Here is a 25,425-nt window from a genome sequence, read left to right on the forward strand (position 1 = left end):
AAATATATTTTTAAAATTAAGGCTGGACATTGTATCTCACATCTGTATTCCCAGAATGCTGGGAGGCTAAGGCAAGAGAACTGCTTGAGCCCAGGAGTTCAAGATCAGCCTGGGCAACATAGTGAGACCCTGTCTCTACAAAAAACACAAAAGTTAGCTGGGGTTGGTTGCATGTGCCTGTAGTGCCAGCTACTCAGGAGGCTGAGGCAGGAGGATTACTTGCACCCAGGAGGTCAAGGCTGCAGTGAGCTGTGATTGCACCTCTGCACTCCAGCCTGGATGACAAAGTGAGATCCTATCTCAAAAAATAACAATAAAAATAAACAAAAATATTATGAGAAGAAATCTCAGTAGAAAAATATAAATGGAAATTCTAGAATTGAAAAGTATAATAACTGAAATTTAAAAATCACTAGATGGGCTCAACAGCAGATTTGGAATGGCAGAACAAAGAAGGAGTGAACTGAAAAAGAGATCACCAGAAATTATCCAATCTAAAGAACAGAAGGAAAAAAGATCCAAGAAAAATGAATAGAACTTCCGATTCTGTTTAGGTTCGGATTGAATTTTTTTAAGAAACAAAAAACCCTATGGGAGAACACCAAGTGTTTCAATTTATGTGTTGGCTGGGCGCAGGGGCTCATGCCTGTAATCCCAGCACTTTGGGAGGCCAAGGCAGGCAGATAATGAGGTCGGGAGTTGGAGACCAGTATGGCCAACATGGTGAAACTCCATCTCTACTAAAAATACAAAACTGAGCTGGGCTTGGTGGTGCAGGCCCATAATCCCAGCTACTTGGGAGGCTGAGGCAGGAGAATTGCTTGAACCTGGGAGGCAGAGGTTGCAGTGAGCCGAGATCACACCACTGCACTCCAGCCTGGGCGACAGAGCAAGACTTCATCTCGGGGGGAAAAAAAATTATGTGTAATGAGAGGCTCAGGAAGAGAGAAGAAAGGAAAAAGAATTTTGAAGAAATTATGGTGAAAAAAATCCCAAATTTGATGAATATGTATTCCAAAATCTCAAGAGAACCCAAGTATGATAACCACAAAGAGATCTACTCCTAGACACATCATAGAGAAACTGCTCAAAGCCAAAGACAAACAGAAAATCTTGAAATCAGTAAGACAAGAACAACTCATCACCTACAGGGGGACCAACACCAGGATTAACAGCTGACTTCTCATCAGAATCAGCTGACTCCCATGGGAGTGGTTCATGCGATGACATATTTAAAGGGCTGGGGGGTGGAGGAAGAAACTGTCAACCAAGAATTCCATAGCTAACAAAACTATCATTCAAAACTGAAAACACAAAAAAACAACATTCCCATATAAACAAAAACAGTATTTGTTTCCAGCAGGCCTACTCTAAAAAAAATACTAAAAGAAGTCCTTTGGACTGAAAGGAAATGACACTGGATAATAACTTGGACCTACAGGAAGACACAAAGATCACTGAAAATGGTCAAAAAAACATAAAATGAATCCCGTCAAGAAACTGAAAAAAGCCACAGACTGGGAGAAAATACTTGGAAAAGACTTACCCAATATCAGACTGTTATCCAAAATATACAAAGAATTCTAAAACGTAACAATAAGAAAACAAACAACCTGATTAAAAAATAGGACAAAGACCTTACCAGATACCTCACCAAATAAGATATAAAGATAGCAAATAACCACATGAAAGGATGTTCCATGTCATATGTCATCAGGGAAATGCAAACTAAAACAATGAGATACAACTGCGTATCTATCAGAATGGCCAAAATCCAGACACCAAATGTTGGCGAGGATGTGGAGCAGCAGGAACTCTCATTCGTTGCTGGTGGAAATGCAAAATGGTAGAGCCACTCTGGAAGGTAGTTTGGTGGTTTCTTATAAAACGAAACATACTCTTAGCACATGATCCAGCAATCATGGCCCTTGGTATTTACCCAAAGAAGTTCAAAACTAAGTTCACAAAAAACCCTGCATATGAATGTTTACAGTAGCTTTATTCATAATTGCCAAAATCTGGAAGCAACCAAATGCCCTTAAGCCGGTCAACGGATAAACAAACTGTGGTACATACAGACCAATGGGATATTATTCAGTGCTGAAAAAGAAATGAACTGTCAGGACATGAAAAGACACAGAGGAAACTTAAACGCACATTACTAAGTGAAAGAAGCCAATCAGAAAAAAGCTACATACCGTGGGATTACAACTACATGAAATCCTGAAAAAGGCAAAACCATGGAGATAGTTAAATGATCAGTGGTTGCCAGGGGTTGGGTTGTGGGGAGGAGAGAGGGATAAACAAGTAGAGTACAGAGGATTTTTAGGGCAGTGAAATTACTTTTTATGATGCTATAATGCTAGCTATATGTTATACATGGATCCAAACCCACAGAATGTACACCACTAAGAGTAAACTCTAATGGACTTTAGGTGATAAAGATATATCAATCCAGGTTCATCAGTGGTAACAAGTGCACCACTCTGGTATGAAATGTTGTTAGTGGGGGAGGCCATGCATGTGGGGGAGCAGAAGGTATATGGGGTAAGTCTCTACTATCTTCTCAGTTTACTGTGAACCTAAAACTGCTCTAAAAAAAGAGATCTTAAAAAAAAAGGTAAGATTGTTTAAAGTAATAATTATAATAGTGTATTGTTATATATCTAAATTATACAGGCATAATATGTATGACAATAGCACAAAAAAGTGTGGGGAATGAAGCTACATTAGACCTAGGCTGCTATATTTAACCAGAATAAGACACACATGCATGTGCACACACACATAACCATTAGTAATAAGTTGTGATAAGTCAAAGATGTAATTCCTTGAGAAGGCACTAAGAAAATACAAGAAACACCAGCACAAACAAAAAATAACTAATGAAAAAATATCACAAAGGGATGTAAAAGGTACAACAATTATGTAACAGGAATCAGTCAAGAAGGAAAAAAGGAACAATAAAAGGCATGAGACAGTAAAATGACAGACATAAATCTACCTACATTAATAATTACATTAAGATGCAAATTGACTAAATGCTCCAATAAAAAGATAGAAATTTTCAGACCAGATGAAGAAGCAAGAAGCAAGAAGCAAGATCTACTTGTATGCTTTTTGGGAGTGGGGGATGGAGTCTCACTCTGTTGCCCGAGCTGGAGTGCAGTGGTGCAATCTCGGTTCACTGCAACCTCTGCCTCTTGGGTTCAAGCGAGTCTCCTGCCTCAGCCTCCCGAGTAGCTGGGATTACACACGCACGCCACCATGCCCAGCTAATTTTTCTATTTTTAGTAGAGACGGGGTTTCACCATGTTGGCCAGGCTGGTCTCGAACTCCCGACCTCATGATCCGCCCGCCTTGGCCTCCCAAAGTGCTGGGATTACAGGCGTGAGCCACCCTGCCTGCCCCCTCCCCCTCCTTTTTTTTTTAAATAAGAGATACACTTCAGATACAAAGCAGTTGAAACAAAATGACAGAAAAAAAACATGTAAACAGTAACTATAAGAAGGCTGGGCCGGGCGTGGTGGCTCACGCCTGTAATCCCAGCACTTTGGGAGGCTGAGGCGGGCGGATCACAAGGTCAGGAGATCGAGACCATGGTGAAACCCCGTCTCTACTAAAAATAGAAAAAAATTAGCCGGGCGCAGTGGCGGGTGCCTGTAGTCCCAGCTACTCAGGAGGCTGAGGCAGGAGAATGGCGTGAACCCGGGAGGCGGAGCTTGCAGTGAGCCGAGATTGCGCCACTGCACTCCAGCCTGGGCGACAGAGCAAGACTCCGTCTCAAAAAAAAAAAAAAAAAAAAAAAAAAAAAAAAAAAAAAAAAAAAAAAAAAAAGAAGGCTGAAGTGGTTACATTAATATCAGACAAATCATTTCCATAAAACAAGTCTCAATAAATAAAAAAATTGAAATCATATGACGCTCCAAAGAAATTAAATTATAAATCAATAAAAGAAAGACATTTGGGAAATCCCCAAACATTTGGAAACAACATACTCCTATGCAACCCAGAAGCAAAGAAGAAACCACAGGAAAAAAATTTAAAATGTCTTGAATGAAATAAAAACAAAAACAAAATAGATCATATTTTATGGTATGCAGCTAAAGGGAAACTTGCTGTGTTTACAGTTTTAAACACAAAAAGGAAGAAAATCTAACATCAATCGCCTAACCTTCCAACTCAAGAGGCTGGCAAAATAAAGACCAAACCAAACTCAAAGCAAGAAGAAAGAAATAATAACAGAGTGGAAAATAATTGAAAAAAATAGAAAAACAACAAAAATCAATGAAACAAAAAGTTGGTTTCCTGGAAAAATCTACAAAATTAATAAACCTTAGCTAGACTGACCAATAAAAAAAGAGAGAAGACATAAATTGCCAAATCAAGAATGTCAACAGGGATATCACCACAGACCCTATACAAATTAAAAGGATTATATGAAATTATGAATAACTTTATACCAACAAAATTGACAGTTTATATGAAGCAAATTACTAAAAAGACACATATTATCCAAACTAACAAGAAACAGAGAATAAAAATGAAAAAAAATTAAAAACCCTGATAATTAGTATAGAAATTGATTTAGTGATTAAAATACCTTGGAAAAGCCTCATATATATTTTATTTTTTCTTTTTCGCTTCTTTAATTGAAACAGTTATTCTGATAGGTCTGTGAGTTCATGATCATTAAAAAATTATTTGGAAATGTAGTCAATACATGAGCCTGTATATTTATGATTCTAGAACAAATGCTACTGAAAGTCTCGTTTGTTACCTATCATGCCTAGACTCTTCAAATAAATTATCTATTGTAGCCAATTACTTCTGAAGTATAAAATTATGTGCTTATACCAACTAATAAACATTGAAAGTAAGAATTTCTTGGTGGTTCAATACCTAATGAAAGAAAATTGAAAGCATTTATGGGTTAAATCCATCCTTAGCAAGTGGCTTAAAGGCTGAATAAAGCTCTCCTTTTGATAACCAGATATAGGAAAGAGAAAAAGAAATCTAACAACAGAGCTAGGTCTTTCTATGCAGATTATAGAACATTTCTGTCTTTAGAAATACACCACACAAGGCTGGGTGTGGTGGCTCATGCCTCGTAATCCCAGCACTTTGGGAGACCATGGCAGGAGGATTGCATGACAGGAATTCAAAATAAGCTTGGGCAACAAAAGGAGACCCTGTCTCTACAAAAAAGTAAAAAATGAGCTGGGCGTGGTGGTGTGTGCTTGTAGTCCCAGCTACATGAGAGGCTGAAGAAGGAGGATCACTTGAGCCCAGGAGACTGAGGTTGCAGTGAGCTAGCTATGTTCATGCCACTGCACTCCAGCCTGGGCAACAAAGCAAGAGACAATACAATTTTCCATATGTTGATATGTATGAGATACATACCTATTATTAATTTATGACATTTCCTTTACTTTAGCAAGTTAGTAGTAAGAGGTGAGGTCAAAGAGGTAAGCTGGGCTAGAGACTAGAAACCAAGTACAAAGTTCAGATTATATTCTAATTGCATTACGGAACTATTAAGAGTTAAGTAGGAAATCGGCAAAATTTGCGTTAAAAAAAACAAAACCACCTTAGTCCTATGTGGAGGATAGATAAGTTAGGCAACAGTAATATCGGAAATCAGTTATGAGGTTTGGACTAGAGTGGTGATGATGATAAATCCTTTTAAATTTCCTAACAGCCTCTTCAGGTAGGTATGATTATCTTCATTTTAGAGTGAACCAACAGCAGAGAGAGATTAAATAACTGGTCCAAGGGCACACAGTTTAGTAGGGGCCATATTGAGATTCAAACACAAGTAATCTGGTGGAAGAGCTATATAAGATGTGGAGAAGAGGATGAAGTAGTTAGAGTTATGGTTGTCAAGACTTGCTAATCAATTAGATGTGCAGAAGAAAGAAAGGAAAGAAAGGAAGAAAAGAAAGAAGGAAGGAAGGAAGGAAGGAAGGAAGGAAGGAAGGAAGGAAGGAAGGAAGGAAGGAAGGAAGGAAGGAAGGAAAGAAGGAAAGAAAGAGAAAGAAAGAAAGAAAGAAAGAAAGAAAGAAAGAAAGAAAGAAAGAAAGAAAGAAAGAAAGAAAGAAAGAAAGAAAGAAAGAAAAGAATATTCCTAGGTTTTGCTTGAGCAACTGAGTTTGGTAGTATAATTATATAGAGAAAGGATGTATAATAAGAAGAAAAGGGGTTCCAGGACCTACACATGGAGTACTGCACCATTTAAAAATTGAATAGAGAAGGAGGCAGGGGCAGAACACCCAATGCTTGGCAGGAAAATTGGTAGAGCTGGAAAAGCCAAGAGACTAAGTATTTCTAGGAGGAGGGAGGACAATGTGTACAACGCTGCTGAGAGAAGGTGTACATGAGAACATATGTAAATGCTAAATTAATTCCGAGAGTTTTCCAGTTGTATAATCAAGGTGACAATTTCGATAAGATTGCCACGCATTCTTCTATTTTTCACCTCATGGTTCACATACCGTAAGAGATCCATTTTGTGTGCTGGGTGAGTTGCTGCTCTGCTCCCCGTGGGCTTGCGTACTTCCGTAGAGTGTCAGGTTATGCTCACCGGTCTGGCCGGCATAGTCTTGAGTGTGTGGCACCCCATACTCTGTGGGAATTCCATTCTGCGGAGGTGGTGGAAATGGGATGGTAGTAAAAGGCTGAACCATTGCGTCAGGAGTTGTTGTTGGCTCCTGGTTACCCTAAAACAAACAACGAGAAAAAGAAAAAGTGACTCTGAATCCTTGTTACGTAACTATTTTTAAAGTGAATATATGGAATTCTCTGAATATTCTCTCACTGCATAGGTAAAATGGAATGACCCAGGATTGGGGAAAATATTATTATATATACACACATAGATGTATGTATGTGGACTGAGACACACACACACACCCCTTCACTTTTGTTGATGTGTGGTTACTAGACAGGCCCACAACCATATTAAAGTGGACTAGATGCCAAAGGGACAAAAATCTTTCCTTTAAATTAAAAGTAGGTGGAGAGCCCACTTTGGACCACAAGCCACTACAGCCTCTGCAACAGAGAGAGATCCTGTCCCTAAAAAATACAAAAAACAAAAAAGAAAAATCAACTAGGAGAAAATATTAGCAAAAGGTAAGAGAGATGCTGGGTTATTATCACTAGTCCCAGAGTGGGTTAACCAAGTAGACAAGACAGACACACATGTACACGCAAACACACACACATCCCAAGAGAAAAAGAGGCAAAGTGGCTATCTGAACAATTCATTGAAAATGAAATACAAACAACTAATAAAAATGCTCAACCTCACCAACTGTCATGAAAATTCACATTAATATCAAAGTAAGTCCAAGTTTTTAGTCATCAAATCAGCAAAGAAATTAAGCAGTTTTATTGTGATATAACTGTCATATGATAAGCAGCACCTATTTATTTATAGTATACAATTTGGTAAGTTTTGAAAAATGTACTTATATTCTCATGAAATCATCACCACAATCAAGATAGTCAACACATATATCCAAAACCCCCAAAAGTTTCCTTGTGCTCCTAATAACAAGCATATATTACTTTTGTAATAAAACCTACACAAATGTATTGTTTTTAATATTAAAGAGAATGACAAAAAATATATCATCAATAAGGGGAAGCCAATGTTCTGAAACACTGAATTACTGTGTTACCCTTAAGAGAATGGTAGTGACCTACCTTGAAACAAAAATTCATAACTCTCTTCCATTTAAGTTAAACAACTTCAAAATTCAGCTGTCTCCAATGTCCAAGAATCATTTCTACTTGGTAATAAAAATTGCTTTACACAATAGTGGTGAAAGAAAAAAGAGAATTGGGGATGGGGGACTGCCAGAGTCTAGATAAAAAGTGAGGAACTGATTACAGTTATCAGTGGGAAGTGGCAGAATCATAGGCTGAGTTGTGCTCCTCCCCAACCCATATGTTGAAGTTCTAACCCGCAGTACCTCAAAATGTCACTGTTTTTAAAGATAGGGTCTTTAAAAAGGTAATTAAGTTAAAGTGATGTCATGAGGATGGGCCTTAATCCAAATGCAGTGGTGTCCTTATAAGAAAAGGGAATGTGGATACAGACACATACAGAGGGAGGCCCAAGTGAAGACACAGAGAGACCATGACCATCTACAGGCTAACCAATGAAAAAGACATCAGAAGAAACTAACCTAGCTGACACTCTGATCTTGTACTTCTAGCCTCCCGAATGGTGAGAAAATACATTTCTATATTGTTATGTAATATTTTGTTATGGCAGCCCTTGCAAACTAGTAAAGGCAGGAATGAAGATTCTGTAACAGAAATTAAAAATAAAAATTAAAAAATTGCTTTACATAAAAATTTTCCTGCTATTGGACATAATGGTTCATGCCCTGTAAACCCAGCACTTTGGGAGGCTAAGATGGGAGGACTGCCTGTGGCTAGGAGTTCAAGATCAGCCTGGCCAACACGGAGAGACACCATTTCTAAACTTTAAAAAATTAGCTGGGCATGGTGGTATGTGCCTGTAGTCCCAACTTCTTGTAAAGCTGAGAAAGGAGGATTGCTTGAGCCCAGGAGCTGGAGGCTGCAGTGAGCCATCATTGCACCATTCTAGCTTGGGCAACAGAAAGATCCTGTCTCTTAAGAAAAGGAAAAAAAAAAAAAAAAAAAAAAAAAAAAAGGCTGGGTGCGGTGGCTCACGTCTGTAATCCCAGCACCTTGTGAGGCTGAGGCGGGCGGATCACTTGAGGTCAGGAGTTCAATACCAGCCTGGCCAACATGGTGAAACTCCATCTCTATTAAAAACATAAAAATTAGCCAAGGATGGTGCCAAATGCCTTTAATCCCAGATACCTGAGACGCTGAGGCAGGAGAATCGCTTGAACTCAGGAAGAGGAGTGAACTGACATCACTACCACTGCACTCTAGCCCAGGCGACAAAGTGAGTGAGACTCCATCTCAAAAAATAGAAAAAAAAAATCCCTCTCTTTAGTTCTTAGAAAATATGCTATGAAAACTTTAAATTTTTTTGGAAAAAGTCTATCTTTGTCACCCATCACTATATAACTTCTTTTCATTATTTCTAGGTTAGGATAGTTTTTATGATGTCTTTATAGCTATTCCGGGCATCTGAAGAGAGATACAAAATAGTTATCTCCCTTCTTCAAATTATTCAGTGCTCTATCTCTCTGTATCTATCTAGCCATATGAAACATACTGCTTCAGAAGCCCTCGCTGGATCTACTGGCCTGAAGACAGATATGAAAAAGAAGTGAATTGGAATTCAGGTGGATTGGTGAATGAAACACAGTAAGAGCACCAAAGGTCTTATGCCCACATCAGGCATAAATATAATCTTACAGGAATCCACAAAAAAGTTCTACTAAATTACTGGTAAAGGCTAAAAGACACCATTTTCAAGTTAGGATTAACAAGTCCAAGGGGACTTTCTCTTGCTCTGACACTGCTCCTCTCAGCCTCCTCGTTTTACTCCAGCCTCCATTCTCCACCTCAGTCTGCTGGGAATGAGACTCTGGCACACAAGTACACAGTATGAATTCTCCCACAGGGGTATTCTCAACAGGGCTGACTCAGTCAACTGAATAAACACATCAATTCACAGTGGGAGACAGGGAGAAAGGTAAAAACATTTCCTGTGATCCACTCGTAGCTTAGGCACTAGGCGTTTTATAGAAATGCAAGCCAGACAGAGGTACTGTTTTCCTAGAGGGGTAATGTAACCTCCGTTAAGAGGTCAAGAAGAAATTCTTAGTGGATTATTTTGTTACTTACAGAAATTTCTTTTAAAATTTTTGTTAAAAATGTAACAACAATTGTTCATATACTAAGGGAATGAAATTGGGATAGGAGTGATTCAACATCTTCTCTCATATATTCTGCAATGTCTGAATATTTCCCCAAGTATACATTATTAAAAATGTTAAATGGTTTCAGATTTCTATTAAATTTCCAGGCTTCTAAATTTCCAGATTTCTACTAAAATTCCAAAGTTCTATGCTCAGAAGTACAACAGCCTTCAGCAAACTATGAGATAACAGTTCACATGAGTATTTCTAGGTATGAATTTACATCTACACTTACATAAAAAATGCTTTGTTTCTATTAGCAGAGTCTAAGCTGCTTAAGTATATCTCATCTGAGAAAAGAAATTATTAGCTTTCTCTTTAGTCTACAAGGTTAGACAGAATAGCTCTTTTCCCTAACCTATCAATCTATAAACTTTCTTCCGTTTCCAGTTAAAAGTAATTCCTTCCTTTCCTATATTCTTATAACATTTAGCTTGTATCCCCTACAAGACACTTAAATCTAAAGTCTCATATTTAGCAAATCTAAATATGTATTTTAACTCCCCTATTGGATTAAAAGGCTCATTATGATGGGTGGAGACAGTCCTGTAGAATGTACACTCCCACATGGTACATAATAAATATGAAGTTTTAAACATTTATGAAATAGAGGAAGATTGAGATAGAAAGTCACGTGCACGCACATTACAGCAAACTGCTTTGTTGGGCTAGAGAGCATAACAAGGAATAACACAGAATGAAACAAGTGTTGATATCTTGGGTTGATATTAAACTGGAGCGTAGGGATGGGAAGGTAGAACTGGTGAAGTATTAGGAAAGAAAAGAACATTTACATGCTTGTGCTTTATGCACTTAATTTCCTTCTGTTTTACAAACACAGGCTTTAAGAGTTGTTGACCTGCTGTGAGTGAAAATCAAATGTAACTATTAATTTCTGAGTTGAGAATGATGTCTTTCTCTTTTAAACCACAGATAGTAACAGAGGCGATACACATTATATCCAGCCTTTTGGTGTACAATGTGAAACATGCTAAATGTTTCCATTCTAAATTCAAATATACAGTTGTCCCTTCGTATTAGCAGGTAATTGGTTCCAGGAACCTCCCAGCCCCCACCCACCACAGATGACAAAATCCTTGGATACTCAAGTCCTTTATATAAAATGGCATAGTATTTGCATGTAACCTACTTACACACATCCTCTTGTATACTTTAAATCATCTCTCGATTACTTATAATACCTACTACAATGTAAATGTTATCTAGATAGTTGTTATGCTGTAGTGTTGAGAAAATAATGACAAGGCCCTGCATGCTGGCTCATGCCTGTAATCCCAGGTCTTTGGGAGGCTGAGGAGAGAGGATCACTTGAGCCCAGGAGTGTGAGACCAGCCTAGGCAACACAGTGGGATCCCGTCTCTACAAAAAATTTTTTTTAAATTAGCTGGGCATGGTAGCATGTGCCTATAGTCCCAGTTGCTCAGGAGGCTGAGACAAGAGGATCACTTGGGCTTGGGAGACAGAGGCTGTGGTGAGCTATGATCACGGCACTGCATTCCAGCCTGGGCAACAGAGTGGGACCCTGTCTCAAAAAAGAAAAGAAAAGAAAAGAAAAAGAAAAAAGAAAAGAAAAGAAAAAAGTGTCAAGAAAAAAAAGTCTGGCCAGGGACAGTGGCTCACAGCTATAATCCCAATGCTTTGGGAGGCCAAGGCAGGAGGATCCCTTGAGCTCAGGAGTTTGAGACCAGCCTAGGCAATGGGAGACCCTGTCTCCTAAAAAGAAAAAACGTCTGTACATGTTGAGTACAGACACAGTCACCCAATTTCCCACCCTAATTTTTCAATCCTAGCTAGCTGAATCCACAGATGCAGAACCCGTGACTATGGAAAAACAACTATAGTATCACAGTCATCAAACAGGAACCCATTCAACGGTCTATTGCCTTACCCATAGCAATCTCACAGGTTCAATCATCACCTACCGACAGGTGACTTCCACTGTTTTTTCTAGGTCCAACCATGTGCTTTCTCCCTAGTTTACATGGGATGTAATAAAAAAGAAAGTATGAACCTGAAAGGCAGACTTGAGTTTAAATCCCAATTACACCTCTTACCAGATAGGTTGTTTACTTCACAGGTGGTTGTGAAAATTAATTGAGAGAGCAGGTAAAACTGTTTTGTAACTGATTCTTTAGCATATTTTCTGTTCCTACTGAATTATACTGAATATTATTTAAAAGCTATGCACAGTATTGTAAGAGAACACAGAAATGACCCAAAATATAATTGTCTTCATATTTCTAGGATAATTAAAGTCTGTGCAATCTTAGAAAGACAAGGGTGTATTTTTGTTTATATCTTCTCATTTATTCCTCAACTTCACTCTAATTTTCTCAGTTTGGTCATCTTGAGTCCCACTTATATACATAACCTATTATTGTATTAATTCTAACCAACAGGCTGCAAATTCTAAAAGCTTCTCAATTCCCATACCACATATATGGTCAGAATGGACCATGCACACAAACAGATCAATATTAATTTTATTCATACCATCATAAAAAGAATCACTTCATTATTTAGGTACAGCATATTCTCACCAGTTTATTACTACTGACAATGTCACTAGTAATTTTTCTAGTGCTGTTTATAAATGGAAATTAATTTTCCAGGATTATAATACAAATAAAATGTTTTTAACTATTTTTATAAATTATATCATTTTGATCCCTTGGGATTTGCTTAGGTGGGCTCAGATTTCAAGCTCTATTTGCCTTTTTTTTGTTTTTGTTTTTTTGTTTTAAAAAAGGAGTACCTAGGCAAAGGCCTATCATTCTTCTCAGATCTGGTACTAAAAGCAGTGGTTTCTGCCCAGGTGTCTGTGACAAGAGGAAAATAACAGCTATATAACTGTTATCTCAGAAAGATAAGAAGACAACACTGGATTTAAAATCATCTAGGATCAACTTTTTTTAAAAAAAGTAACTCTGTAGAAGAACAGACCAAGAAAATCCAGACAAACAAAATGGATAAACAAACAAAGACAAAACAATGCTCATTTGCTAGACTTAAAGCAAAATTACTCTAGATTCTTAACGTGTACAAATACTTAAACAGTGCTACCCCCAAATTTCCTTCCTTCAGTATCTAAAATATTCTGGTTCTTTTTTTTTAAGTCTAAAGACAACCAAGCTATTGAACTATTCTTAACTTTTTCTTAAAACCACCATAACCTAGAGGAAGAGCTATAAGGTAGGATTGTTTTGCTTTTCTTACCTCAAGGAAGTTTCCCAATTTTAAGTACCCAGAGCAGAAAAAAGTGTTAGTGTCTAATAATCCTGAATACATTTCTGGTAAGTTAGGTAAAAGTAATACATTTTCTCTTTTACAATACATATAAACTACACTCAGAGCCATAAGATGTTAGGCAACTTGTAGGTAAATTTGATGTTGGGAGGAAAAATCTACACAATGAAATCTCCATGTACTCTCCAAATATTTACATTCATGTTGAATTCCAAGAATTCGCTGTTCACTTGGTTGTTTGGAACTTACTGAATTGCCAAGATCCCAAGGAAGCTCATGGAAACACATTCCATTATTATATAATAAGGATTACTGTAATAAAAAACCAATCGCCATTGAAGTATTAAGTTTAAGAAAAAATGTTGTCTAATTTTGGGTAAGGAGTTCAGACACATCCATTCCTGCTGCAGTCTCAACAGTAAGATGCAGTAAGAAACTACTTCCATAATACTCAGCTCCTCACACCTATCAACTCATCTTTTACCTTGTTCTTTGAAAAAAAAGATGCCCCTATTTTATTGCATATAACACCCACTCAAGGAACATATTTAGAAATGCACATGTCAAGATCCTTTCCCCATAGATTAGGATTCAGTAGGTTGGAGCAGGGACCCTGGTACTTACTGGTGTAGGTGGTTTGGGTCCCACATTCTGAGAAACACTGATTTAGAGGCTTTAGCTGGCAAAATAGGAGAGAATTATGGTTGCAGCATGCTTCCAGGACATGTCCTGAAGCATCTACACCTTTAGAAGAACAGAGTCAGTTAAGAGATTAAAGAGGGCATAGAGGCCAGGTGCAGTGGCTCCCAAGGTATCCCAGCACCTTGGGAGCCGAGGCATGCGGATCACATGAGGTCAGGAGTTCAAGACCAGCCTGGCCAATATGGTGAAACCCCGTCTCTACTAAAATTACAAAAATAGCCAGGTGTGACGGCGCATGCCTGTAATCCTAGCTACTTGGGAGGCTGAAGCATGAGGATCACTTGAACATCGGAGGCAGAGGTTGCAGTGAGCCAGGATCGCGCCACTGCACTCCAGCCTAGACAACAGGGTAAGACTTTGTCTCAAAAAAAAAAAAAAAAGAAAAGAAAAGAAAAAAGAAAAAAAAGGCGGGGGCATAAATGATGAGAGGAAGGTAACGGTGGCTATAAATGTAAGTTTCCTAAAAGTAGAGGGTTACCTTCTTATATGGAACCTACAGCTAGGAGAATAAACACTGGTTGTTTTCTATAGTGCAAATCTACTGAAATGTAGGCCTCACAACGGATCCTTCTTTTAGCATGGGTATAACTAAAGAATCAGGACCAAAAGATGAGTGTGCTACAGCCATGTAAAGGGGAGACAGAATTCAGGAACATGACCATTACAGTCTTGAGCTCTTATAAACAGACAATTAATAAAATAAATTTTTTTAAAAAACCAGGCGGCCGGGCGCGGTGGCTCACGCCTGTAATCCCAGCACTTTGGGAGGCCGAGGCGGGCGGATCACAAGGTCAGGAGATCGAGACCACGGTGAAACCCCGTCTCTACTAAAAATACAAAAAATTAGCCGGGCGCGGTGGCGGGCGCCTGTAGTCCCAGCTACTCAGGAGGCTGAGGCAGGAGAATGGCGTAAACCCAGGAGGCGGAGCTTGCAGTGAGCCGAGATCGCGCCACTGCACTCCAGCCTGGACGACAGAGTGAGACTCCGTCTCAAACAAAAAAAAAACAAAAAAAAAACCAGGCAATACAATATACATCCTTGCTTAGAATAACAATAAATGACAGAAGCTGGTATATGTAAATTTAAGGGCAGTTATAGGCTTGGTCAACAAGAATATTGTAAATTTGCGTCCAAATCACTTGTCTTACACACACACACACACACACACACACACACACACACACACCTCTTTTAAATTACTCAGAGAGAAAAGCCAGTTCGGTCTTCCCCTTGAGGCTGAGTTTTACAATCTCACAGCAATGAATATTTAAACAGGAAAATAAATATTTCAGAACAAAGTCATTCAAACCTATAGTCTATTAGGTGAAAAGCAACAAACCCTGTAATAGTCTTAATATCTCCAACCTCTTAAAAGCTCTTTTCTCTATTTCTCCTTAAAGAAGTATTTAGAACCTCAAACATTCATGAATCATGTCTTCCACTGGCAACAACAGACAGCAAGAACTACTCTGGTTCAGTTACCTGCTTCCTTGGAAATGGAAGGCCCTTACACACAATTAATAGTTAAATGTCTATTCTATTCAATGTAATCAGTGATTTACACAATCTATGGAAAATTATTCTTTTTCTCAACCACACTTTTCACTACAATCTAAATTAATTTATTATTTATTTTGTCATCATGGACAATTAAATTTGCATCTTCCATATGCTAAACTGGAATAGCCTTAAAAATAGTCACAGCCAGGTGGGGTTGCTCACACCTGTAATCCCAGCACTTGGAAGGCCCAGGTGGGAGGACTGCTTGAGGCCAGGAGTTCAAGACCAGCCTGGGCAATATAGCGAGACTCTATCTCTACAAAAAAAATTTTTTTTAAATAGCCAGGTGTGGTGACATGTGCCTGTAGTACTAGCTACTCAGGAGGCTGAAGTGAGAGGACCACTTGGGCCCAGGAGTTTGAGGCTGCAGTGAGCCTGGATCATACCACTGTACTCCATCCTGAGTGACAGAGAGGGACCATGTCTCTAAGGAAAAAACAAAACAAAGAAATAGTTGTAACTCAGGTTCCAAATAAAACACTGGCAAGGTACTAGAGTGTTTTCTGAATTACAAAATATTTAATTATGCTTTATAAATGTTATTAGGCATTCTGTTGTAGTCTACCTCTTTAAAATAGAAAATTCACATTATAAACATAGAGTAACAGAGAAAAATTTTCCCTATCCCTTTCCCAGAACAAAACACATTTTGTCTACAACCATGGTTACATGGTGGCTTATATATTCTCTAATCATTTAACAAGCAAAGTCCCTAAGTCAACCAGGGACTGAATCATAAACTTCATCATAGCTTCCTCACCAAATGAAGTGATGATGAGCACATAACAGGTGCCCTTTAGAAAATGCCTGGTAATTGAATTAACCAGGTAATTGAATACCTGCTTCTGCAGTATAAGTCTAAAAAAAGATAGGAACCATTCTCTCAATAGCTTTACCAACTCTGCCAGGGACGTCACCACAATATAAATAATCATTCTATGAAAAAATATATAAGGCTATATGTGAGAGTCCACATTATGTACTATGGGGAATTAAAAGAAAAATGAGCCGCTGTTCTCACCTAGGCTATCTACATAATCTTTTTTGGTTTTAAAGAGTTCAGCTTTATTTTAACTTAACCTCAACCTCCAATGAACCTCCAATGAACTCTCCAAGCAGCTGCCAGAATGATCTTTCTAAAATAAAACCTAAATCTGATAGTTAATTTATCTTCTTAGAATCCTAGCCTCCCAGTGTTTACAGTCTCAAGTCCAAATACCTTTGCATGGAAGTCATGCCTCTTGCACACTTCATCTATTCAGCTTCAACTCTTGCCATCAAATATTTATTGAGTATCTATCGTGTGTTAGATATTCTGTCCTAGCTGCTGAGGAAACAACGGTGATTAAAAAGCCAAAGTCCCTGCCCTTATGGAGTTTACATTCTAGTAGGAAGAGACAAATAATAAATCGGCAAGCAAAACAATAAACATTTGGTGTGCTACAGAGAAAAAATAAGAGGAGGGTATCAGGGTATTGGGCTGGAGAGACAGAGAATTTCCTTTTTCTACGGGTGGTATGGAAAGGTAACACTGATCATACTTTTTTAGAAATTAAGGCAACAAGTCATATGTGCATCTGGATGGAAGAAGACTCCAGACAAAGGGAACACAAATGCAAAGTCCCACAGGCAAAAACACAAGTAGCTCATTCTAAGAACTAGGAACATGGAGGCCTTGGAAACCTATGCGATAACACTGGTGTAAGCATGAACAGAGTGGCAGGAGATGAAGTGAGAAAGGTAGCAGAGGGGAAAGACGATATTGACAGAATTCCTGTAAAACTTACAGCCACTGCAGGGATGTTAGCTTTTACACTCCACTGAGAGTTCTGAGCAGAGAAGTGTGGTCAGAATTAGGTTTTAAATGTACCACTCGGCAAAGGCAAAGGCAGGGAGCCCTGTTGGGAGGCGACCCTGATAATTCACCTGAGATGAGGAGGGTTTGGCACAGGTGGTAATCTAATGTGTGTCGAATGCTGAAAAACACCATGTACTATTTCACCTTCCAGTTTATTTGCACATAGTATTATTTCTGCTTAGAAAGCTTTTCTCCTTTCTACTAATCAGGCTAATACGTACACAATCTTTAATATGTATTTGGGCATTTACTCCTCTCTAGAGGTTTCTGATTCACTCAAATAGGGGGAAAAAATCATTCCTTCCTCCTCCCTTCCCCAATCTAATACTTAACTCTATTGTGGTACTTATATTCAATTACAATTATCTGCTTACATATGTATTGTCTTTACAGAACATGAACTTGTTGAGGACAGGTAATTGTCCAGATCTAACTCATCCCAGTGGCTGCCTTAAAAGCCCTCAATAAGTATTTGTTAAAGAAATAAAAGATGTTTCAACCTAGTAGAGTATATAAGCAAACATAAAGTTTTGTTATAACAAAAATGATATGGTTACAGAAAGCAACCAACACTCAGCATCGGGAAACAAAGGTGATATGAGGTAGGGAAGACAAAGAGATTCATTAGGATGCCACAAACTTTGAAGGGACTTTATACTAAAGCTATGAACTACATACAATAGGCACAGTGAGTGAGACATAGATTGGGGGGCCCAAGCGAAGACAATCCAAAGGCAGAATTGGCAGAACCTGGCAACGGGTAAGAGTGAGGAGAAGACTACTAGATTTCAACCTCAAGGTACTGTATGCTAATAAGGAGTGAGCAAGAAAGAGTGGGAAAGGAGAAAGGATCAATTCTAGTAGTCCAAGATGTTCCTGATATAAACTAATTAGATTCTACTTTTTCTTTTTTTTTTTTTTGAGACGGAGTCTCGCTCTGTCACCCAGGATGGAGTGCGGTGGCCGGATCTCTGCTCACTGCAAGCTCCGCCTCCCGGGTTTACGCCATTCTCCTGCCTCAGCCTCCCGAGTAGCTGGGACTACAGGTGCTCGCCACCTCGCCCGGTTAGTTTTTTGTACTTTTTAGTAGAGACGGGGTTTCACCGTGTTAGCCAGGATGGTCTCGATCTCCTGACCTCGTGATCCGCCCATCTCGGCCTCCCAAAGCGCTGGGATTACAGGCTTGAGCCACCGCGCCCGGCTAGATTCTACTTTTTCATATTTGAAGTTCATTCTGTTTTCTAAATGCATTCTAAAACATCTTTGATAGTTATTTCCAGGGTGTTTTGGTAACTCATTTTTCCTTTTTAAATTTGATTTTTTAATATTTATCAAATTAATACAAGCACATAATAGCAAATCAAATAGGTAAGAAGAGCTTATGATGAAAAGCAGCAGTAACCTGGCCAGGCGTGTTGGCTCACGCCTGTAATCCCAGCACTTTAGGAGGCCAAGGAGGCCTGCCTGTGGTCAGGAGTTCGATACCAGCCTGGCCAACATGGTGAAACCCCATCTCTACTAAAACTATTAGCAAGGTGTAGTGGAGGGCGCCTGTAATCCCAGCTACTTGGGAGGCTGAGGCAGGAGAATTGCTTGAACCTGGGAGGTGGAGGTTGCAGTGAGCCGAGATCGCGCCAGCCACTGCATTCCAGCCTGGGCGACAGAGTGAGATTCCGCCTCAAAAAAAAAAAAAAAAAAAAAAAAAAAAAGCAGTAGTTTCCTATCCTTCCCTCTGTCAGTCCTTTGAGGACTGACCCTCTTTTAATAGTTCCTTAAAAGGCGGAGGTTCCCAGGCCAGAGCTGCCATTAGGGATTACTGACTCCTCTGACCACTCCCAGGCTTTGGCAACACATGCTCAGTACAGACCTGATCTGCCCACAGGACAGCAGGACCTGGCCTCCTCTCCTGAGGCCACTGAAGGAAGGGGTCAAGTGAGTTAACTGTTTGTATGGCAAACTTTGACCAAGAGGGGGAGGGGCAGGAAATGGGAGGAAACCATAAACACCTCTTCACACCTTCTTTGGATGGAAAGGACAGAGAAGCAATAGCTCTACACAACCTTCCTGAAGACTTCAAGTAAAACTAAGCAATCAGCAAGGCCTATTACAAAGACAGGGCCAGCCTTTCTGCCTTCTTTCCCTCCTGCTTTCCTGAGATGGTACTCCCCAATAAAGTGCTAGTGGGTAGGGTTTTTGTTTCAGGCTCAGTTTTCTAGAGAACACTAGCTAAGAACACAGTCTATGACTTCTGTCTTGTATTTTCCATTTTGGTGACTTAAACCTCTACTTTTTGGGAACATCTCCGACTTTATTTGGCTATCCTTCTACTGTGTGCTTTCTATTGACAATAATGCTCTAAATCTCCTTTTGTATTCTCTAATTGTTTCCTTTTCATTATATCTAGTATTGGTTTTATAAATGCGTATTTTAGTTAGAAGATTCCTTTAAAGTTCTCTTCTGTTTCCTGCATTATTTGTTGCCCCTAGGTTCAGGTTTTCTTTTTGTTTCTTCTGGTCTCTTTCATGCTAAAAGTTCCTCTCAGACTTCTAATGATCCTCACGCACTGGTAACCCAGGTAAAAGGACTTGTTAGCTAGTATGAGTTTCCTCTGTGAATTTGCTTTCCGATTAGATCTCTCTTTGGAATTAAAATTCTAATGGGAACTCAGTATAAGACAGAGAAGAGCATGTCACTGGCAGGCTTTGTTTTAGTGTAAGCCACTAGCAAAGTGCAAAATGCCATCCCCCTAAATATGAGACTAAAGGAAGGGGTGCCAATATCTAACACACACACAAAATTAAATTTCCCCAAACATTCTGATCAACTTCTTTGGAGACAGACACTGTTTCATGTTTTATTTTTCCTTTGGGTTTTCTTTTTTTTTTTTTGAGAGAGAGAGAGTCTTGCTCTGTCGTCCAGGCTGGAGTGTGCAGTGGCACAATCCCGGCTCACTGCAACTTCCGCCTCCCGGGTTCAAGTAATTCTCCTGCCTCAGCCTCCCAAGTAGCTGGGATTACAGGCACCCACCACCACACCCAGCTAATTTTTGTATTTTTACTAGAGACGGGGTTTCACCATGTTGGCCAGGCTGGTCTCGATCTGACCTCAGGTGATCCACTCGCCTCAGACTCCCAAAGTGCTAGGATTACAGGCATTAGCCACCGCGCCCGGCCTTGTTTTTCCTTTGTTAATGCTAGAGAAAGGGGGTGGCATAGTATTTGCTGACTACTGCCCCTGGGAAGGGGTTGGAAAGGCTCTGTCAGTGCCAGGTAACTGAGCTATCCCCTAAATAAACACTGAATTCCTGCTTTCTGTCTCTTTCATTTTTGCTCACAGAGCTCCCATGGGTTCCCCCTAGGCAGACTGGCTTCCACACCATTAGCAAGCAGCCTCCTTGTATTCACTGACAGGCATCTGTTTATTCTCCATTTCATCCCTCAATTGGTCCTCATTAGCTTTAGCTTTTCCAGAAATTTAGTAACTCTCTTGTTTATTAGTGTTACATCTCACCTTTTTCTATTTGCTATTGCTGATTTATTTTTTGTACTTCTGTACTGTTATTTCAGTGGAGTCTTATAAGAGATGTGAGGCAAATGAAAGCATCTATCTATCATCTTCACCCAGAAGTCATGATTTATTTTCTGCAAAACAAGATTTCAACCATAAATGAGTTCTGTTAATTCCAGTTTCCTGTATAGATTTGAGAAAGGTGAAATAACTATTAAACATTTATGTTTCTTTAAAAAAAACCTTTAACAACTCGAAGATTTATTAAAAGAAAATTAGAGAAGATTAAAAGGAAAATAAAGTGTTTACTACAATTTTTGAAACCGCCTGGGTACTTACGCTTTAATAAATTAGACACATTTAAATTACAGGAAGCAAAGCCACTCAGAGAAGGATCAAAACTAAATATGTGGCCAGACGCAGTGGCTCACGCCTATAATCCCAGCACTTTGGGAGGCCGAGGCGGGTGGATCATGAGGTCAGGAGATCAAGACCAGCCTGGCCAACATGGTGAAACCCCATCTCTACTAAAGATACAAAAAATTAGCCAGGTGTGGTGGTGCGCACCTGTAATCTCAGCAACTCGGGAGGCTGAGGCAGGAGAATCGCTTGAACCCAGGAGGCGGAGGTTGCAGTGAGCTGAGATCACGCTATTGCACTCCAGAATGGGCAACAGGATGAGACCCCATCTCAAAAAAAAAAACCTAAATATGTGCTGTAAGTCACAGTCCTAATGCCATCTACAAATACACCCAGCATTATGTGCTAAACATTATTTGAAATCCTTACAAACAGAAAAGATTTGCAAGGGTCTAACTACTCTCAGAAACAAAAGAAAAAATCAAGTAGTTACCAGTTAGAATGCCTAATTTTTCATCTCCCTCCTTCTTCATGAAAGGAATAGTGGCCCAGATCAGAATGCAGTCTAAAGAGGAAAACAATTCCCGTTACCACATTGATCTCTAGCAAATGGATCAATAAGGCATGCCATGGACTCTGATCCTTCAGTCAGGAATGGCAATGAAATGTAAACCAGTGATTGCAACATTGAATCCTTCATCACAATGAGGCCAGCCTAGAGAAGAAACTGGAGTCCTATGTTAGAAGTAGTCATCAAAAATGCTATTATAAACAGACTGTTACTACTGAACAGGAAAACCTATCTCATCTTAAGAAAGGTGGCCTGCGGAAGACAGAACTAGGGGGATACCTGAAACCGCTAATAAAAGAACCAAAAAGAAGCCATCCATACTTAATAGTTGTTTGGTAATGAAAATGTTTGTAGTTTTCACTCCACATTTCCTGTGAAAGTCAAGTCAATGCTAAACAAACAGGGCATACTTTAAAAAATAATAAAAGGACATATCTATTTCTTTTCTTTACTTATAATCTTCCTCACTTGAAACTTCATTATCATTATCAATTAAATCAACTACACTATCCAGCTTCATTCAAGAATAATTTTCTAGGCCGGGCATGATGGCTTCCGTTTGTAATCCCAGCACTTTGGGAGGCTGAGGTGGGTGGATCACATGAGGGGTCAGGAGTTCGAGACCAGCTTGGCCAATATAGCAAAACCCTGTCTCTACTAAAAATACAAAAATTAGTCAGGCATGGTGGCATGTGCCCGTAGTCCCACCTACTCAGGAGGCTGAGACAGGACAATCACTTGAACCTGGGAGGCGGAGGTTGCAGTGAGCCACGATCTCACCATTGCACTCCAGCCTGGGCAACAGAATGAGACTCCACCTCAAAAAAAAAAAAAAAAAAAAAAAGAATTAACTAAGATCATATATAAAAAATTCTTTGCTTTTGGCTAAAAAAAAAAAAAAAAAAAAGATAATAATTACCACTATTAATGTGAAAGAATAAGAAAAAATAGGAAGCATACATAGTCCAAAATATAAATGCTAACAGCTGAGTTATAAGTTCTCCATGTTCTTTTTCATATGAACAGTCACATCAATACAAATATGAGGGGAAAAATCACATTCTTCTTACTAAAGATTGCACAGAAGAGATAGGCTAAGTAAAATTAAACAAACCTCCCCCCTCTGCATTTCCTGTTTTTCCAAAATGCCCCCTGGTTCCTCAGGAGGGAAAACTTTAAAGCATATATAGTAGCCTCCTTTCTCTACAGGGGTATGCTCCAAGACTCTCAGTGGATTCCTAACACTGCAGACAACACTGAACCCTCATCTACTGTTTTTTTTCCTATACATACCCAACTATGAGAAAGTTTAACTTACAAATCAGGCACAGTAAGAGAATAACAACAATACTAATAGTAACATAGAACCATTATAACAATATACTGTAATAAAAGTTCCCTGAATGTGGTCACTTTCTTGCTCTCTCTCAAAATACCATACCTTAGAATTTTCAGACTATGGTTGATCATGGGTAACTGAAACCATGAAAAGGGACACCGTGGATGGGGGGATTACCTTACTGAGATAAGCTTTTTGTCACAGTTGCTCTATATTAGCAACCAACAGTCAGGTGACCATTTTAACTGAAGTTAAGAAAGCTCTAAACAATGCCATCTACTTTTTTAGTTCCACAATGCATTCCCATTGAAATCTATAGATAATCTGATTATCATTTAAATAGCAATGACTCAAAGAGTCTAAATATTGCTTATGGAGGTTTTCTAAGGTTCCATCAAGTTTGCAGCAGTGGTCATCATTTTCACATTCCGGAGTGCCCCTATTTTCTACACTGTTTAACACAGTGAACAAATAGTACTTTGAATTTTCTCCCTCCCTATTCTGCAAGATTCGCAAGGGCAGGTAATACATCGGAAAAAAGGATGCTTCTCTTTTTCCGCAAGACCACAAATCACACCAAACTACAAAACCATGGAAACTTTCTTTTTCCTGTGTTCTTGCTTAGGTATTTCTGCTAAATGACTTTTTTTTACCCCCATTAATTTTATCAATCCTAGACTCTCTGAAACTATCCTACCACTAAACCTCACTCAATAATAAAGAATTTGATTCTAGTTTCAGACAATGTCTTGTATAACTTGTATACACACATACACACACAACAATGCCATAGCCATTCTTCCACTTCTGCCAAACTTCTCAATGCCTTCCACTTCTGCCTTCCACTTCTGCCAAACTTCTCAAACTCTTTCCTCACATAAGCTTCTAACAACACTTTATTGACATCATTTTCACGTAATTTACCATATTCCACCTTCTAGTATAATTACTTACACATCTTACGCATTCTTCCCTAATACTCCTTGAAATGAACTGTTCAACTCATTTTCAATCATAAATTTAAAATATATTCAATGAGACACTGCTTAATTTTCTTTTAAAAGTATGTGTTCACTCTTCGGCTTTCAATCAAGATGGAGTAACAAGAACCACATTTAAGGCCAGGTGCGGAGGCCAAGGCAGGCAGATCACCTGAGGTCAGGAGTTTGAGTCCAACCTGGCCAATGTGGTGAAACCCTATCTCTACTAAAAATACAAAAATTAGCAGAGCGTAGTGGCACATGCCTGAAATCTCAGCTACTTGGGAGGCTGAGGCAGGAGAACTGCTTGAGCCTGGGAGACGGGGGTTACAGTGAGCCAAGATTGCGCCACTGCACTCCAGCCTGGCCGACAGAGTGAGACTCTGTCTTAAAAAAAACCAAAAAAAAAAAAAAAACCCAAAAAAAACAATTTATCTTTCTACCTGAAACTACTAAAAAAAACACAAAATACATGAAACAACAGCACTTAAGACATTGTCTAGAAGGCAAGGAAAGACAGAGATTCCTCAGTCAGGAAACAAGCAAGTTGAGCTTTACAACTGCCCCAACTTATCACATGGGTAAAGTTTCCAGGCTGTGGCAGAGAAGGAGGGACCCAGGCAGAACCTGGTGGGTTCCATGAATTGAGAAGATAGAACTAGAAGTCTGGAGAAGCCAAGGCAGCACAGGGGACGGGACTGGAGAAAGCTGCAGACAGAAAGAGAGCTCTAAAGATCTCAAGTACTCAACTGAGTGCTGACTGCCACATCTATGTGTGAAACTTCCAGAGGCTGGGGAAAGAACCACTTGAAAGAAATACAGGCAACAGTACTAGGAGCTCACACAGTGCCAAGAATAAGCCTGTTCTTAACAGCCAGAGTGGAAAACCTAATGATTTAAGGAGCGTCGATTAGAGTCTTAAACAGAGTCTTGCCTCAGTGGCCAGAAAAATTAACCAGAGACTAAACACAGCTCTAGTCCTGTCTAACAAAGCTTAAAAAACAAGACCTGAGGTTGGGCGTGTGGCTCATGCCTGTATAAATCCCAGCACTTTGGGAGGATGAGGCGGGCGGATCACGAGGTCAGGAGATAGAGACCATCCTGGCTAACACAGCGAAACCCCATCTCCACTAAAAACACAAAAAATTAGCTGGGCGTGTTGGCACGCACCTGTAATTCCAGCTACTCGGGAGGCTGAGGCAGGAGAATCACTTGAACCCGGGAGGCAGAGGTTGCAGTGAGCCGAGATTGCACCACTGTACTCCAGCCTGGGTGACAGAGCGAGACTCTGTCTCAAAAAACAAACGAACAAACAAAACAAACAAACAACCCAAGACCTGAAAGGATCAAACTTTTTCTAAGAAACTTAGTTGTGCTGTAAAGCTCAAGAATATTTACAGAAATA

The 25,425-nt window shown here is 39.4% G+C and overlaps 1 protein-coding gene across 31 annotated transcripts in view; it reads right to left on the bottom strand.

Moving 5' to 3' along the window:
* LOC105464528 (RNA binding fox-1 homolog 2) overlaps positions 1-25,425 on the bottom strand; it is a 296,663-nt gene that overhangs the window by 68,056 nt on the left and 203,182 nt on the right. For all 31 annotated transcript variants that reach the window (XM_071080512.1, XM_071080511.1, XM_071080509.1 and 28 more), the window contains one exon: positions 6,495-6,719. In XM_071080512.1, the coding sequence (XP_070936613.1) occupies positions 6,495-6,719 (225 nt within the window). The remainder of the gene's footprint in view (positions 1-6,494; positions 6,720-25,425) is intronic.

This window comes from Macaca nemestrina, chromosome 15 (assembly GCF_043159975.1).
Source record: "Macaca nemestrina isolate mMacNem1 chromosome 15, mMacNem.hap1, whole genome shotgun sequence".
NCBI classification, from domain to species: domain Eukaryota; kingdom Metazoa; phylum Chordata; class Mammalia; order Primates; family Cercopithecidae; genus Macaca; species Macaca nemestrina.